Below are 19,081 nucleotides of genomic sequence, written 5' to 3' on the forward strand. Positions count from 1 at the left end.
ATAATATTGCATAACATGATTGTTGAAGATGAGCGACATCTATACCTTGGTGCAAATGATTTTGTTTACGATCAAATCGATGTTTACGTACTTCATTGAACGTCATCATCGCATTAGAGACAAAAGGACTCATTCTAAGTTGCAATCTGACCTCATCGTGCATTTATGGCAAATACATAGCCAATCGTAATTTTAAATTTTATATTATCGCATTATGTTTTGTTACTCTTCATTGTATTGTTGCTAGGGGCAAGTAGTGACTGGTGTTTCCTATGGACACTCTTCTAAGCCTTTAGATTTTCCTATATTTGACTTTGTTATGTAATGTTGTCATTTTCACCATCGTTTGTCTCTGCTGATTCTAGTTGGCTAATCATACTCAACTAATGGCAATTGGTCCCATCCTGGCATACTCATCTCTAGATTTCAAATAAGCCAGTGGCTAGATTTTGCACTTTCCAAGCAACCCTTTTTTATGCCCAAATTATTCTGAGAATTCAGTCAGGACGTAGCTTTTAGTCTCAAAACAAGCTTAAGAGATGGATTCAGATATTTTGGTTGGGAGCAAAGTTTTGGGTCACCTGGTAATTTAAACATTTTATCTTAATTCAAGGCAAAGTAGTAAGAAATACTATAAACTAAAATTAACTAAACATGCTACCAACCAAATAAGCAACAAACGATCGTGGAGAATGAGTCTATCATGCTCAAAACCCCAAACGATCGTGGTGCATGTTAAGAAAACTGTATCTCTCCACCCACCAGAAACAAATAGTATAAAAAGAAAGAATGAGTTATAAAACAGACAGTATAGACCATTCGAACTGACATAATAGGCTGATATTGATATAAGAAACTTGTATCTCTCCACCCATCGGAAACAACTAGTAAAAAGAACTGACAGAGTAGCAACCGAATGTCTTCCTGGTGCTCAAACTACCAAAATTTCAGATGTAGCCAAATTAAAACAAATGGCACCCACAACTTATGTGGAACTAGAAGCAAATGACAACAACAAAGAAATAAAAACCGAAATAAGCCAACAATGTAGCAAATAATTGTTCAACAAGCTGCAGATTCAAATCAAAACACAATACACAATTTTGGATGAAACCAAAACACAAAGCTACTGGCAAGTTAAAATCTTTCACTAACTAAACCCAGATCTATCTATGAAAATCAAGGAAAAGATACATCCCAAAAAATACATCTTTCACTAACTAACCAAACTAACTATTGGACCATGTTCACAAACTAACTATTTAGTCCACAAAATAGACTTTCAACAAAATACAGCCTACAAAATACATTAAACACATGTAAAAATATTTAGTCAATCTCAAATGGGAATGACCATATGTTTTTCAATGATTTCCATTTGACGTGAACGAAAATATGATTTTTTTTATTGGAGACATGTTGCTTGTATCCATACTCATAATTTTCCTGTCTTCTCTCGATTGCTCCATCTCAAGCCTTTTTTTACTAAGATCAGCCTCTTTTTCCCTTTCCTCTCTCGATTGCTCAAACACAAGCCTTTCTTTTGTAAGACGAATATACTCTTGACGTTCTTCAATTCTCTGATCATGAGATTTCTTCTTTTTTTCCTTCATATCATTAACTACCTCCACAAGAATTCGCAGACATATGGTCTTGCCTCCTTCTTGTTCTCTCTCTCTTTTTGGGTCTTCTTACCAATTGGCCTCTCCAAGTCTACAACCACTGATGGAGACCCATTGTTGCCTCCTAAATGTATCGAATCTAGAGTATAAGAAGGTTCTTGTGCAAGTGATTTTTTTTTTACTCCTTTCAACCACAATTCGTTTCCATTTTGGATGAAATCTCAATGTATTCCAACAATATTCAAAATTAAATGAGCCACCGTGAATGCTGTGATACATCACCTTCGCTTCCTCAATCTGAAAAATTAACAAAGATTCAATTATTAAAATATTCATACTAATTAATCATTGGCTCATTGACTTTAAGGTATAACAATCCATTTATACCTTGTCTTATTCGGTTACAGCACTTGGATGCCTTGCTTCGATTTGAGCTAAGCATCCACAAAACTTGTTGGTGGCAACTTGGATCGTTGACCACCGATTCGTTAAAGAGTTCACAGAACGTTCACAAAAGTTAGGCTTCTTATGTTCATCATACTCCGCATGAACTCTCATCCAAAATTTTGAGTCTTTTTTATTGATATCATGAATTGCATCCATATTAGTAGTGAGCCAAGCTGATACTAGTACATTATCTTCTTCTACACCAAAGTTTCATTTCCGTTGAGTTTTTTTAGTAGTGAATTCCGTTTGAGGTTGGAGTTGAGTGTCTTGGGAATCAATGTTCTCATGAAAAGAAGCCGGCGTATATGCATTGTGTCTTGAGACTATGAAACATTACAAGTGATGTAATGAAAGGACAATAAAACAGTACAAGTGAAATATATAGTAGTTTTAATGTAGTGCTACCTATCATATTTATAGGCTACTCATAAAACTGAAACCTAAAACAGACTACCTATCAAGTGCTATCTATGCAAATCTTAATTTATTTTTAGTCTCAAAATTACCAATTACAACAGAAATATCTAAACACATATACCACTATGTCTTGAGACTAAAAATGGATTTCCAAAATTATATCAGTAACAATAGTTACACAATCAGAATGGATTTTTGAGTAGTATTTGTTTCATTTATTGACAAAAAGAAATTATCCAAAATTATACAGAGATGATTGATACATGCAAAAAAGGCCTAATCAATTCCACTGGGTTTGCAAACTTTTTGACTTTTTCACCCTAAAAATAAAAAATAAAAAAATAGAAAAATCCCAAATTAGACAAGAAGACATTTCCTCCCTCTGATCTTTTCTCGGTGTAGTAGATATACAATAATTGCCAAAACCCAGAAAGGCAAAAGAGCTCACCCAGAGAGATGTTTATAAAAGCTCCTCCAAAGTAAAATAAAGAGAAATCAAATCACTATTGCTCCAATAGTGTGACTAAAATATCGATACCATCCATGGGTAAAATAAAGAGAAATCAAATTGCTATTATAGTTGTTCTTCTTTTGCTAAAAGCCTTAAAAACTACTTCTGTCTGCTGAAGTATGCCTATATCACTTGTTGCTTATGTTGCTACAATATGGAGATTACTAGATTGTAGTGGATTTTAATGACAATTTGTAGATGGTTACAATGAGGGAGATCATGGTTACAATGCATATACGCCGGCTTCTTTTCAGGAGAACATTGATTCCCAAGACACTCAACTCCAACCTCAAACGGAATTCACTACTAAAAGAACTCAAGGGAAAGGAACCTTTGGTGTAGAACAAGACAACGTACTAGTATCGGCTTGGCTCACTACTAGTATGGATGCAATTCATGGTATCAACCAAAAAGCCTCAAAATTTTGGATGAGAGTTCATGCGGAGTATGATGAACATAAGAAGCCTAACTTTTGTGAACGCTCCGTGAACTCTCTAACGAATTGGTGGTCAACGATTCAAGTTGCCACCAAGAAGTTTTGTAGATGCTTAGCTCAAATCGAAGCAAGGTATCCAAGTGGTGTTACCGAACAAGACAAGGTATGAATGGATTGTTATACCTTAAAGTCAATGAGCCAATGATTAATTAGTATGAATATTTTAATTATTAAATCTTTGTTAATTTTTCAGATTGAGGAAGCGAATGTGATGTATCACAACATCCATGGTGGCTCATTTAATTTTGAACATTGTTGGAATACATTGAGATTTCATCCAAAATGGAAACGAATTGTGGTTGAAGGAGTCAAAAAAAAGAAAAGGAAATCACTTGCACAAGAACCTTCTTATACTCTAGATTCGATACATTTAGGGGACGACAATGGGTCTCCATCAGTGGTTGTAGAATTGGAGAGGCTAATTGGCAAGAAGGCCCAAAAAGAGAGAGAGAACACGAAGGAGGCAAGATCATATGTCTACGAATTCTTACGGAGGTAGTTAATGATATGAAGGAACAAAAGAAGAAATCTCATGATCAGAGAATTGAAGAACGTCAAGAGTATATTCGTCTTACAAAAGAAAGGCTTGTGTTTGAGCAATCGAGAGAAGAAAGGGAAAAAGAGGCTGATCTTAGTAAAAAAAGGCTTGAGATGGAGCAATCAAGAGAGGTAAAGGAACAAAAGGCTAATCTTCTTAATAAAAAAAGGCTTGAGATGGAGCAATCGAGAGAGGACAGGGAAATTATGAGTATAGATACAAGCAACATGTCTCAAATGAAAAAAATTATATTTTTGTTCACGTCAAATGGAAATCATTGAAAAACATACGGTCATTCCCATTTGAGATTGACTAAATATTTTTACATGTGTTTGATGTATTTTGTTGAAAGTCTATTTTGTGGACTAAATAGTTAGTTTGGTTAGTGAAAGATGTATTTTTTGGGCTGTATCTTTTCCTTGATTTTCATAGACAGATCTGGGTTTGGTTAGTGAAAGATGTTAACTTGCCAGTAGCTTTGTGTTTTGGTTTCATCCAAAATTGTGTATTGTGTTTTGATTTGAATCTGCAGCTTGTTGAACATTTATTTGCTATATTGTTGGTTTATTTCGGTTTTTATTTCTTTTTTGTTGTCATTTACTTTTGGTTCCACATAAGTTGTGGTTGCCATTTGTTTTGATTTGGCTACATCTGAAATTTCAGTAGTTTAAGCACCAGGAAGACATTCGGTTGCTACTCTGTCAGTTCTTTTTACTACTAGTTTCCAGTGGGTGGAGAGATACAGGTTTCTTATATCGATACCAGCCTATTATGACAGTTCGGATGGTCTCTATTGTCTATTTTATAACTCATTCTTTCTTTTTTATACTATTTGTTTATGGTGGGTGGAGAGATACAATTTTCTTACAGTCATATATTGAATATTCTTAACATGCACTACGATCATTTGGGGTTTGGAGCTTGATAGGCTCATTCTCCACGATAGTTTGTTGCTTATTTGGTTTGTAGCATGTACATTTAATTTTAGTTTATGGTATTTCTTACTACTTTGCCTTGAATTAAGATAAAATGTTTAAATTACCAGGTCACCCAAAACTTTGCTCGCAACCAAAACATCTGAATCTCTCTCCTAGGCTTGTTTTGAGACTAAAAGCTACATCCTGATTGAATTCTTAGAATAATTTGGGCATAAAAAAGGGTTGCTTGGAAAGTGCAAAATCCAGCCGTTGGCTTATTTGAAATCTAGAGATGAGTATGCAAGGATGGGACCAGTTGCTAGCTGTTGAGTATGATTAGCCGACTAGAATCTAACAAAGTCAAAATATAGGAAAATCTAAATGCTTAGAAGAGTGTCTATGGGAAACACCCAATCACTACTTGCCCCTAGCAACATTACAATGAAGAGTAACATAACATAATGCGATAATATGAAATTTAAAATTATGATTGGCTATGTATTTGCCATAAATACTCGATGAGGTCAGATTGTAGCTGAGAATGAGTCCCTTTGTCTCAAATGCGATGATGACGTTCAATGAAGTCTGTAAGTTGTTGATTCGCAGTGTGTGACATTAGTTCGTAGAGACTCATTGATTTGATCTTAAACAAAATCATCTGCTACAAGGTATAGATGTTGCTCATCTTCAACAATCATGTTATGCAATATTATGTATGCTATCATGATGTTTTTAAGCATTTCCTGATCGAAAGAACGCGCAGGTCCTCGCACAATTGTAAATCGTGCTTGAAGCACCCCAAATACATGTTCTACATCTTTCCTTGCTGATTCTTTAGTTTTTGCAAAGTGTTTTCTCTTATTTCCTTGCGGAGCATAAATTGTTTTTACAAATGCTGACCATGATGGATATATACCATATGCGAGATAATATCTCATTGTGTAGTCATTACCGTTGATTGAGTAGTTACCGGAGGGGTACGCTCTCCAGCGAGGTCAGTAAATAAAGAAGAATGTTTTAATACGTTGTTATCATTATGAGACCCTGGCAACCCAAAAAAGGCATGCCATATCCAAAGATCGTATGACACCACGGCTTCCAAAATAATTGTTGTTTCGTGAATATGACCAGAAAACATACCTGCCCATGCTTTTGGACGATTCTTCCATTTTCAATGCATGCAATCGATGCTCCCCAACATCCCTGGAAATCCACGTCTTGTGTTCACCTCTAGCAGTCTAACAATGTCATTGCTGTTTATCGACCTCAAGTACTCGTCAGAATAAATTGAAATCACCGATTAACAAAATATTGCAAACACTGTGTTGTAGTGTTTTTTGCAATTCTCAAATATTCATCCATAAAATCACTTGATACTCCATAAGCGAGCATTCTAAGTGCGACAATCATCTTTTGAAGGGAAGAATGCCCAAGCTTTTTAGCAGCATTTCTTCTTTGAACGAAATATGGTTCATGAGCTTTTATCGCAATTTGAATACGATTAAATAGAGAATGTTGCATTCAAAGCTGCCTCATAAATTTCTTAGGAGGATAGACTGATGATTTTGCAAAATGGTCTAAGAAAAGGCATTGGTGCCCTTCCAAAGAATTACGCCGGATGAACCTACAACGTTGAACAGAAATAAGGTGCGATGTTGAGCCTCTTTCATCACGCAACCGTTCTTCTTTAACAGAAAAAGCTAAAACGATATCTAACTCGTCATCAGAGGATGAAGAGTCAAAAATTGTAAAAGAAGGATTCATAAAAAGGGTGTAAAAAAGAAAAGCTTAGAGAATTGTGAAAAAGAAGCTTGTGTTTTTTTATGTGTGAAACTTTACAATAACTTGGACAATCTATAGTTAAATTAAGTCATTGAAAAAGGAATATTCTCATAATATCCCTTAGAATATTATGTGAATATTCTATTTCAATTCTCAAAAAGGAATATTTTCATAATATGCTTGAGAATATAACGAGCATATTCGACTACAATTCTTAACAAAAATATATTCTCATAAATATGTTTGATATTAGTATAAGCATATTATTTTTATACTTATCATTGGCAAATACAATTGTTAAAAATATGACCGTTGGAAAAATGACAGATTTAACAAAACGATTGTTGAAAAATATGACTATTGGAAAAATGGTCGTTTGAGAAAAAATGATCGTTGACAAATATGAGCATTTAAAAAAAAAGGACAATAAAAAAATACGATAATGAAAAAAGTAATAAAAAAGAATAAAGAAAGCATATCTAAATAATATAGAGTTAAGAATAAATAATCGGATGTTTAATGCATTTTAAAACCCATTAGCTAAACTAGATAAAGTGGGTTTTGGTTAGCTATTTTACATAAAAATTTGCATAAGCCATTGTGAGTGCTCTTAAGTCAGATTTGTAGATTTGACTCTAAAAAAAAAAGGCCACTTTCAACTCATGTCAGCGCGTGGTGATTTGTTCTTAGGAGTTGATTGGTGATGGGTTTTGTGAGTTGGTTTTATGTTGAGGTGGCAAAGTACGTGTGGGTGGTAATAGAGGTCTCATTGTGATCCCAAAGGTATGGGAATGGCGGGGTTAGTGTTGTTTTGCCTCTGGATTGAGGAAGTTGTCGGACTTTTTTGATTCTCCAATAGGCAAGGGGAGTTAGGGGTGTACAAGTGATTGTGGTTAGCTGTTATTGTCTCTAACTGCAACCGCCTTAGGCGGTTACCAATTGTTTTTTAACTGCAACCACTCCGCTTTAGGCGGTTAGTGGTTTTAAAATAACTGCTGGTAAGCCATTATTGAAACTTAAAACCACACCGTATAACCGCTTTTTAGAAATTGACCTATTTTGGTGTTTTGGGCATTTCTTGAGCTTCTTTTTAGGGCCTATTTTAGATGGTTTTGGGCATTTTTTGAATAAGTAGAAGGCTTCAAAATATAAAGATCCACTCTCATGCAAGAGGTGAGTTGAAAAAGGCAGAAATTGTTAGCAAACTAGAAAGATCCACTCTCATGGAGGAGGTGAATTGGAGGAAAAAATCTAGGATTTTGTGGCTCAGGGAAGGTGACAGGTACACGAAATTTTTTCACACATAGAAGAAGGTATACCATTGATTCCTTGTTGATTGATTGTACTATTTCTACCAACCAACCGAAGATCAGTGAGCACATTGTCCAGTTGTATAAAAAGTTGTTTATCGAGCGGAGTTGGAGGCTTGTGGTGGACGATCTTTCCTTTGATTTTATTGATGAGGTTGTGGCTAGTTGGTTGGAGAGAGATTTTGAGGAAAAGGAGTGTGGGTTATGGTGATAAGGCGTTGGTCCTTGATGGTTATGGTGTTCATCCAAGCTTTTGGGTTATTTTGAAAGAGGACATCATGAAGGTCTTTCATGATTTCCATGCTTGTGGTAAGTTTGAGAGAAGCCTTAATGTTACGTTCCTCGCCCTCATTCCAAAGATTCCAGGGGATGTCGACCCCAAGGATTTTCGTCCGATCATTCTTGTGGGTATCATCTACAAGATAATTGCTAAGACTCTAGCAAATAGGCTTAAGATGGCGTTGGAGAAGATCATTTCTAAGTCACAAAATGCTTTCATCCGAGGTAGGCAGATTCTAGATCCTATTCTTATTGTCAATGAATGTTTTGATAGTAGGTTGAGATCTGAAGAACCGGGGGTTATAGTGATGGAAGTGTTGGGTAGGATGATTTTAGCTGCACTGAGTGGAGGTTTGTTGTCTGTGTTCTCTGTAGGGACAACCGCAATGAGTATCTCCTATCTTCTATTTGCTGATGATACCTTACTTTTTCGTGGGGTCGACCCAAATCATATGCGCCTTTAATGGAAGCTGTGTTGGGTTTGAAGGCGAACTTAGCCAAGTCAGAATTGGTTCTTGTGGAATTTTGGGTTGTGGGGTTGCGTCTCTAACCCTTTGAAGTATCTTGGTCTTCCATTTTGGGGGGGGGGGGGGGGGCTAGATGAAGAGTTCAAATATCACCCGGTAAGATGGTCCAAGGTTTGTACACCGATCTCTGAGGGAGGGTTGAGGATTTGAAACTTGTGGAGTTTCAATCATACTCTTTTAGGTAAATGGCTTTGGCTTTATGAGCTTGACTGAGAGGCCTGGTGGAGGGTGGTGGTGGACTCTAAATATGAAAATGCATGGGGGAGGGTGGTGTTCTAAGGAGCCTCAACATATGGGGTGGGTTTATGGAAATATATTAGGAGGGGTTGGGGGAAGTTTGGTAGTCATACTAGATTTTAGGTGGGAGATGGCTCTAAGGTTAGATTCTAGCATGATCTTTGTTGTGGGGATACGGCCCTTAAGGAAGCCTTCCCAGTTTTATTTAGTATTTCTCGCATAAAGGATGCTTCTGTTGTGACTCTTGTGGAATTTTCTGGAGGTGCCACTCAGTGGAACGTAAGCTTTAATAGAGCAGCTCATGATTGGGAGGTGGAAGCCTTTGTCTCGTTCTTCATGGTGTTGTATTTAGCAAGAGTGAGACGGGAAGGGGAGGACAAGTTGTGGTTGGTCTAAAGAGGTTGTTTGGTGTTAAATTCTTCTACAGTGTCATGGGTTGTCATGATGGTATCCGTTTTCCATAGAAAAGTGTTTGGCACACTAAGTGTCCGTTGAGAGTGACCTGTTTTGGTTGGTCGGCGGCGATCCTTACTATGGATAAAGCTTCGAAACCGGCATGCAATTGTAGTTGATTGGTTTTTTTTATTTAAAAGGAATGGAGAGTCTGTGGACAATTTTCTGCTTCATTGTGAGGTTTCTTGTGACATTTGGAACGTTTTCTTCAGTCGATTTGGGTTGTCTTGAGTTGTGCCTTGACGAGTAGTCGATTTGTATGGTTGTTCATGGACTATTGGCAACCTTGGAGTGCTGTTGTGTGGAAGATGATGCCTTTGTGCCTTTTGTGATATCTATGGAAAAGCAATGATAGAAGTTTTGAGGGTCGTGAGAGGACTTTGGAGGAGATTAGGACTTTATTTTTCAACACATGTATCTTTGAACAACTGCCTTTGTTTCTCCTTTGGTGATTAATTATCATGATTTTTGTGACTTCTTTTATATACTTCTTGTGTATCTGGGGGTGTAATACACTTTTAATGATATTTCGATTTCTTACAAAAAGAAATAAAAAATTCTTCCAATGTCATATTTCCACAACAAAAACATTTTGATTCGCTCTCTCCCCAGGTAATTCTCCCTTGCCTTCCTTCCCCCTTCTTCAGACTTCGTCTCTTTCTGCTTTTTAAGCGGCATTATTTGTGGTAGAGACACGTTGTCCCTGTCACTTCAGTATTCCTTACCAATCATTGAGTCTGCCTGAGTATATTACTTTATTGGAAATAATTTATATAACTTTTATTGTTACAGTGGCATCTCCATGGGTTTTCAACTCAGCTAAATTTATATTAGCTATCATTTACTAGGGGATGAAGTATGATATGAAGTATTTTGAAGCTTGTCATATTTAGATAACTGTAGACAGTGCAGTATAAATATCTTATTTCTTTATTTCTTGGACTTAGTGGGGAGCTCTTGATAAATCAAGGAGTTTCTATTGGTTTTAGAAACTCTTCTACCCAATTAAGATTCTGTTATTTCGTAAGTCTCTGCTTTTGTGCCAATTCTACTGTTCTGATGGGTGATAAATTCCTAATTGTTGAAATGCAATAAGATTGCTGAGTTTTGCGAAAAATAGGAGCATATATTCATATCACTTCAGAAATATTTGGTTTGATGCATATATATACATCGATTTTCAAAGAAGATTCCATCCTTAAAATTGAGTCTGATGTCTTTCATGAGCTAAAAAGGTCTTGCATTTCGCCAGGCGAGATGGGGATCTGCGCCCAAAAATGATGGGTTTCATAGAGGATTTCATTTCTTCATATGCAGGCTTGCATGCTTGTGGTTCTTGAGAGTTTTGCTAAGCTTTAGCGCTGCTCTAGTTTGCCATATGACAGAAGTATTCAACATAGCTACTTATCTTGGCAATTAAATCTAATGAGTCAGTGACATGTGTTAATTAGGCGATTTCCTCTTTCTTACAACTGTTGAAGTGCACAGCAAAAAACAAGAGAAGAAAACTATTCATGCCAACAATCACATAATTGAAGTTTAGCCTTTGTTTCTTTGTTAGTAACTTCCCTTCATTTTTTTGCAATCCCTCTCACACTTCAAATATTCAATTCAGAATTACATCAGATATGCAACACGGCAAAAGCGTGCTGATGCAAAGAGAGCTCTAAAAGACCTACTGTTCAAAAGTGGGTCCTCAAAAGTTTGGGTACACTTTTCTAAAACCCCTTTTTGTTGAAAATCTACCTATTCTTTATTTAGAGTGCTTGAATATACCTGTAAATGGAAAAAGAAAAAAAATCATGATTGTACAGATTGTTGGAATATATAGTTATATGGTTGTACACAATATTTAGCTTGTTGATACCAATTGATTCAAAAATTACACATAGAAAGCGTGTTCAATATAGTCAATCTACTTTGTTTTTGGAGTATTTCAGTTTCCTAGGTTTCACCATTTCGGTATCACTCGAATTTCTTCTCGGTAGTGAGCTGCATGCTTATATTATTATAATGGCTGGTTTGCCAAGGGAAGAACAGGATGAATCATTAATGTGATTTTTTTTTTTTTAATAAGCAATAATTTATTTATTTATTTTATAAGTAATAAACCAATTTTATTAAAAATTTAAAAGTGTAAGGTGCTCCTAAATACACCGGGAGTATACAAGAGGAAACACCTAACTAGAAAAAGAAAAGTGAACAAGAAAATCATCATAACTAATCGTCAGGGGGGACAAAGGCCGCAGTTCAAAAATTCGAAGTATGGAAGAAAGAGGATACAATATCCTTCAAGGACCTCTCAAAATCCTCAAAGCTCCTATTGTTCATCTCCCTCCAAATAGTCCAAAAAATGCAAGTGGGCACCATTTGACACACTGCAGCACTCCTTGGTCTTCCTGAGAACCACTGATACGCAAACAAGTCGATAACCCATCTAGGCATAATCCAAGACATCCCAAAGCGGTTAAAGAGAACACTCCATAAAGCAGAAGCTACATTACAATGAAGAAGATGGTCCATAAACTCCTCATCTCTCTTACACATGCAACATCTGTCTACAACAATCATATGACGTTTCCTAAGATTATCCCAAAGTAAGGATTTTGCCTACAGCTGCCAAACACGCGAAAAAGGCCGGCCTCAAAGGAGCCTGGTCCGACACCCTTGGACAGGTACATCATCTTTCAACTGGCCAATTGATGTTCTATCTTTTCAATGACTCCATCCCAAATATGCTTCGCCTTATAGGAAGCCCCCAATGGAAGACCGAGATACTTAACCAGCAGAGTGGACACCCCACAACCTAGAATTCTGGCCAATCTTCCCACTAGGTCAATGTTCCCCACATGAATTAATTCAGACTTAACCAAGTTAACCTTCAATCTCGAGGCAGCTTCAAACAACAGGAAAAGACTCTGCAAATAACTCAACTGAGCGGGACAAGCACTAGCAATCAAATATATTTAAAGCGGGAAAAGGGGGCACAACCTAAGTCATGAATTTAGTTGGAGTTTTCTCAACTAGAAGGAAAAGTTTTTGAACTTTCTCAACTTTGTCAAAATTTTCAGCTTGTTCATTGTTGTTGTTTGGCATAATGTATTAGGGGCTACATGGACCACCGGGTTATCCATCGTTTGCATAGGGGTGTTGAAAAGATTGTCAATCATCTCACAAAGGCTGATGGCATTTTCACATTTCTAAAAAACTTTATAATGACCATATGCCATCAATTGTGGTGCTTGTTTTAATTATTTCCCTAGCATCTCGTTCATTGATCAAGGATTTTAAAGTATACATGCTAGATAAACCTTTCATAATTTCGTGCCTCCAAATCTTAATTCAAATGTTTGGTCTTCAACACCTAAATAATGCTCTTCAATACATTCAAGAAGTGGAAGCTTTGCCTAAAAGCTTATAATAGTTTTTTTTTTTTTTTTTTAAAAAAAAATATTTATTATTATTTTTATTATTATGTATTCTATATTTCTGGTCAAAGTTGTGGGTAAACTCTTTCAGGGATTAACATATGCTTCTGTTTGCAATTTTACCTAGGATGAAGAGAGGACGATGAGAGTTGAAATGGGAACCTGCTCTCATGCAAAGCAGGAGGGTGATTCATATAGCTCTGGTAAGAAAGGTGGATCAAAGCTTTCTGCTCATCATGCTGACAAAATTCACCACAAGAAAATAAGACGTGAGATTATTTTCCCCACTTCACATTTAATTAGCTTTTTTTTTTTCTTTTTTTTTTTCCTAATCTATATACAATGTATTTTTATTAAAGTGTCTGTTCTTGAGTTCATTATTATAATTACCTGTATTTTTCTTGGTTTCTTTATCTGTATCCCAGCCTATGTGGTGGAACTAACCAGTTCAGAGGTTAGATTTAGGGCCAAAGTGACAAAATAATCCTCATAAATATTTTTGAAATGTCAAGTAATAGAAATCACCATTATGCATGTATGGTATGCGAAGTTGGATGTGGTTGTGACTAAAGTTGAAAAGCTTATTCTTCATAATCAGTACAAATATGGTGTGGTTATTTTTAGTCAGATACAATACAGTTAGCATATATTTGATTCCGCATATATTTAGCCTTATTTATAGCTATAGATATTCTGTAATTATAGGTTGATTATAGTTGTCTTATTTGGTTTCCTAGAATCATGTAATTGCTGATATTCAGTATTGCAATTACCGATTTAATTTTCTATATAATACGAGTACCCCCACAAAGAGAGGCATTCATTCCAATTGACATGGTATCAAAGCCCTCATCTGAATTAGGGTTCTAATTTTATTTTTTTTAGGTGCCTTTCTGTGGGTAGCGGCAAAGGGTTGCTCTAGGTTTTGGTAATTTTTTGGGTAGTCGGCAGTTTTTGGTGGGTGCTCGGTTTTTAGTAATTCTTTGTGGGTAACGGCAGTTTTTTAGGTTTTTCGGTAATATTTTGTGGGTAGCGACGGTTTCGTTGGTTGGTGACTGTCGGCAAATTCTTTTGAGGTGGTTTCCGTTTCTTGGTGGCTGTCGGCAAGTTCTGTGCCGATTTTTTTTTTGGAGTGTCTTCGGCGATCTGTGGTGGACATGAGCGTTTCCGGCTGATTTTGTGCTTTTTAATGGAGTGTCTCCGGTGATCTATGGTGGGCAGGAGCATTTCCGGCGATCTGTGCAGTCTTGGAGTGCTTTTCGGTGGTTTGGTGGGGTGATTTTGTGGTTCTGGTTTGGTGTTGTGAGCGTGGAGGAGAGTTTTTGGTGATATTTTTGGAAGTTGCGCATAAGGCAGTTGACATGTGCATCAGGTTTTATTTTTCTGATTCACTTTTGTTGGGTTTCATCATGTCTTCTAGTGATTCTTTTGGGTGTGTTTTACTGGAAAAAAATTACTCTGCTTGGGAATTCCAGTTTTGCTTATTTGTTACGGGGAAAGAGTTGTGGGGTTAGATTGATGGTAGTGATCCAGCTCCTACGAAGCCTAAGGAGTTGGCCAAGTGGAAGGTCAAGGATGCACGTGCGATGTCCTGGATTTTAGGGTCTGTTGATCCTCTTATTGTGCTCAATTTAAGGGCCTATAAGACTGCGAAGACTATGTGAGACTATTTGCTGAAGGTTTATCACCAGGATAATATCACACGTCGATTTCAGTTGAAATATGAGATTACTAGTTAAACTCAAGGCAATCTCTTCATTTATGAGTATTTATGGGGAGAATTTTCTGATGTAGTTTATGCGAAGGTACCTGCTGAATCTATCTCTGCTGTTCAGGCTGTTCATGAGCAGAGCAAGAGAGATCAATTTTAGATGAAATTGTGCCCTGAATTTGAGGCTACTCGCTCAAATTTAATGAACCGGGATCCTTCACCATCTTTGGATGTTTGTTTTGAAGAATTACTTCATGAGGAGTAGCGTCTTCTCACACAGGCTGTGTTCCAGCAGGATGCCAACCCGAATCCCGTTGCCTATGCAGCCTACGGGAGAGGGAAAGGTAAGGATATGCGCAAGGTCCAATGTTTTGGCTGCAAGGAGTATGGTCATATTGCCGCCAACTGTGTAAAGAAAGTTTGCAACTACTGTGAGAAACAAGGCCACTTTATCAAAGAATGTCCCACTCGACCTTCAAGTCGTCACGCTATCGCTTATTAGGCTACAACGAACACTTCTTCTGCTTCAGAGATGTCCTCATCTTCTTCGGCTGCAGCCGGATCCTCAAGTCTTACCTCTAAGATGGTCCAGCTAATGATTATGTCAACATTTTCCACCTTAGGGCTTCAAGGTAATACTTCGCATAAGTTTTGACTTATTGATTCTGCTGCATCCAATCATATGACCAAATCATTAGATACGTTGTGCAATGTTCGTCCATATCATGGTTCATCCCAAATTCAGGTAGCTAATGGGAGTCATTTAGATATTAATGAAATAGGAGATATCAATTATTCATTCAAAGATGTTTATGTATCTCCTGGACTGTCCTAATAATCTTATTTTGGTTGGCCAGTTAGTTGAGAAAAACTGTGATGTCCATTTTTCTTGTGATGGTTGTCTCGTGCAAGATCAGGTGTCAAGGAAGATACTCGCGAAGGGGCCTGAATTTGGCAAACTCTTTCCATTGCAATTCTCTATTCCTAGTAGTTTATCTTTGGTTTGTATGACAGTTAATACTCCGAGTGAAGTATGACACAAACGTTTGGGCCATCCAAACTCTGTAGTTCTGTCTTGTATGTTAAATTCTGGTTTGTTAGGCAATAAAGAACATGTTTCTAAACACTTGGTCATTTGATTGTTCTTTATGCAAACTTGGTAAGAGTAAGACTCTTTCGTTTCCTTCTCATATTAGTCGTGCTGCAAAATGCTTTGATATTGTGCATAGTAATGTGTGGGGCATTTCTCTTGAATCATTTGTTCCTTCTAAATTCTGGGTTGAGGCATTATCTACTGTAGTGTACTTAATTAATAGATTGCCCTCTTAGGTCTTGAATTTTGATTCTCTGTATTATCGTTTTTACCATCAGCATCCTAGCTATCTTAATCTACATACTTTTGGATGTGTTTGTTTTGTTCATTTACCTCCTCATGAACATCACAAACTCTCTGCTCATTCTGTTAAATGTGCCTTTATGGGTTATAGTTTTTCCCACAAAGGTTATGTTTGCTATGATTCTTGTACTAACAAATTTCGTATACCTCGTAATGTTGTTTTCTTTGAGAATCAATGTTGTTGTCTGAGATTAGTATTCTACCTTGTTTTAATGAATTGCCACCTCTTCCTGACCGGTTCAAACCTGGAATTGTTTATACTCAACGTTGACCAACTTTGCCCCTTCCCGAGATTGACCCTTCATCTGAAACTGTTCCGGCAACTTCTCTTGAGATTGACATGTCATCCGAGACAAGTCCGATCAGTTCTCCAATGCCCCCTGAGCCTGGTCCTTGACGATCTACCCGGGTGTCGCGTCCTCCTGATTGGTATGGTGATTACCATATTTCTTTTAACACTACTTTGTCGTCTATTTCTATTCCTAAATGCTTTTCAGAGGCTGCTAAACATGACTGTTGGCGCAAAGCGATGGATGAGGAACTTCAGGCTCTCCAGGATAATCATATATGGGATGTGGTTCCTTGCCCCTTTACTGTTAAAGTCATTGGTTGTAAATGGGTTTTCTTGGTTAAGCTCGTCTCTGATAGGACTCTGAACAGGTATAAGGTACGCTTAGTTGCACTTGGGAACATGCAAGAATATGAGGTGGATTAGGAAGAGACATTTGCTCCAGTGGCAAAAATGACTATAGTGCGTACGATTATTTCTATTGCCACCTCCCAAGGCTAGCCACTTCACCAGATAGACGTAAAAAATGCTTTTCTTTATGGTGATCTCAAAGAGGATATTTACATGACTCCTCCTCCGGGTTTGTTTTCTTCTCCGTCTTTCGCCGGGTGTAAGTTAAAACGGTCTCTCTATGGCTTAAAACAGGCTCCCCAGGCGTAGTTTGAAAAATTCAGGTCTACTTTGCTTCGCCTCTCATTTGTTCAAAGCCAATATGACTCCTCTTTGTTTTTGTGCAAGACTCCGACTGGTCTCGTTCTTTTACTTGTATATGTGGATGATATTGTCATTACTAGCACTGACTCTAACTTGATTACCCACCTCAAGCAGAATCTTCAGGCTTTTTTCATATGAAAGACCTTGGTCTTCTTACGTATTTTTTGGGTTTGGAAGTACACACAGATTCTTCAGGTATATTCTTGAATCAACACAAATATACCCAGGATTTGATTGGCCTGGCTGGTCTTCAGGATTCGCCTTCGGTGGATAGTCCTATGGAGGTCAATGTGAAATATCGAAGTGAGGAGGGTGATCTTCTTGTTGATCCCACTGTGTTCCAACAGTTGGTAGGGAGCTTGAACTATTTGACTATTACTCAGCCTGATATTTCCTTCGCTGTCTAGCAGGTTAGCCAGTTTATGCAAACTCCACGCCACCTTCATTTAGCTGTTGTTCGCCGTATTATTCGATATCTTCAGGGGTCACCTAGCCATGGGTTGTTCCTTCCAATAGGCTCTCCGCTTCGTCTTGTCACTTATAGTGATGTGGATTGGGCCAGATGTCCTAATACTTGGCGGTCCGTTACGGGTTGGTGCATGTTTCTTGGTGATTCTTTGATCTCTTGGAAAAGTAGGAAACAAGCTCGCGTTTCTAAATCCTCTACTGAATCCGAATACCGGGCAATGTCTGCTGCTTGTTTGGCTTCGTGGGCTTCTGGCTAAGCTTGGTTTTTCTCAATCTGGTTCTACTCCTCTTCATGCTGATAATACTAGTGCCATTCAAATAGTTGTTAATCCTGTTTACCATGAGCGTACCAAGCATATTGAAGTAGATTGTCATTCTATTCGGAAAGTCGTACACACGTATTATATCGCTGACGTCTTCATGAAGGCCATGACACGACAGTGCCATCAGTTTCTTGTGGGCAAATTGATGCTTCTTGATTGACCCACATCAATTTGAAAGGGGATGTTAGTCAGACATAGTACAACTAGCATATATTTGATTCCGCATATATTTAGCCTTATTTATACCAGTAGATATTATGTAATTATAGGTTGATTATAGTTATCTAAATTGGTTTCCTAGAATCATGTAATTGCTGATATTCAGCATTGTAATTACCGATTTAATTTTCTATATAATATGAGAACCCTCACAAAGAGAGGTATTCAATCCAATTGATAGTTATTGCAAACAATTAAAGTGATCCTCAAAGTATTAGGAAATGTAAAGGAAGTCATTTCTTGAACTGAAAATAGTCTTAATGACAAATTATATATCATCTGTAAAAGCTCAGGCGGCTTAATCGATACAGACAGTTATGATTGTTTACCTTTATGTTGTCCTGGCAAATCTGATGCTTCCCTTTATATAACATTTTCAGGTAAGTTGAGAAAAAAGAGTTTTTCTGAGGACTTCGACGATGATCCTGAGCCAATCTTTAAAGCAACATTTCGGAACAGATGGTATACTTGGACTTTTAAGTCATGGCAGGAATCTTCTTTCCAGAATTCGACATCTGGATTTGAGTGGAGAGAGCGTTCAAGCTGGGAAAACAGTAGAGCTAAAAGATGGGAAACTCAGAGTGAAGTTGAGTCTGATGAAGATTCTTGTGCTGGAGGATCACGTTCTGATAGAACTATTCTTGGTCTGCCTCCAACAGGCCCTTTGAAGATAGAAGATGTTAAAAATGCGTAAGTCTCTAGTGCTTTTATGCACTTTTTAGCATGAACTTGACAATGAAACAAGGTTGAGTGACCGAAACTTATATGTAAATTTCATGGTATATTAATGTACATAGATAAATCTTCTAGTTTCTCTAATGCCACCTCATTTTTCGGCACTGTTCTCCTTGCAGTTTCCGCTTATCAGCTTTAAAATGGCATCCTGACAAACATCAGGGCCCTTCACAGGTAAGTTTTTAGGTTTCTGGTCTCTGCCTAATCTTGTACTTGAACTTCTTGCATGTCTACTGCTAAAAGATTATGTTGTTCAGTTGTA

General features: G+C 37.3%; 1 protein-coding gene across 4 annotated transcripts in view; it reads left to right on the plus strand.

Annotated features, from left to right (window-relative positions):
* Nucleotides 1-19,081, plus strand: part of LOC133858105 (uncharacterized) — a 34,296-nt gene that overhangs the window by 11,314 nt on the left and 3,901 nt on the right. Inside the window, exons 3-6 of one of the 4 annotated variants that reach the window (XM_062293551.1) lie at nt 11,152-11,244; nt 13,092-13,233; nt 18,465-18,774; nt 18,939-18,993. In XM_062293551.1, the coding sequence (XP_062149535.1) occupies nt 11,152-11,244; nt 13,092-13,233; nt 18,465-18,774; nt 18,939-18,993 (600 nt within the window). Of the gene's footprint in view, nt 1-3,251; nt 3,597-3,686; nt 4,496-11,151; nt 11,245-13,091; nt 13,234-18,464; nt 18,775-18,938; nt 18,994-19,081 lie in introns of those variants that run through there. The other 3 variants (XR_009898435.1, XM_062293554.1, XM_062293552.1) reach the window with 3 other exon arrangements.

The sequence above is a fragment of the Alnus glutinosa genome, chromosome 14, assembly GCF_958979055.1.
Source record: "Alnus glutinosa chromosome 14, dhAlnGlut1.1, whole genome shotgun sequence".
In the NCBI taxonomy this organism is placed as follows: domain Eukaryota; kingdom Viridiplantae; phylum Streptophyta; class Magnoliopsida; order Fagales; family Betulaceae; genus Alnus; species Alnus glutinosa.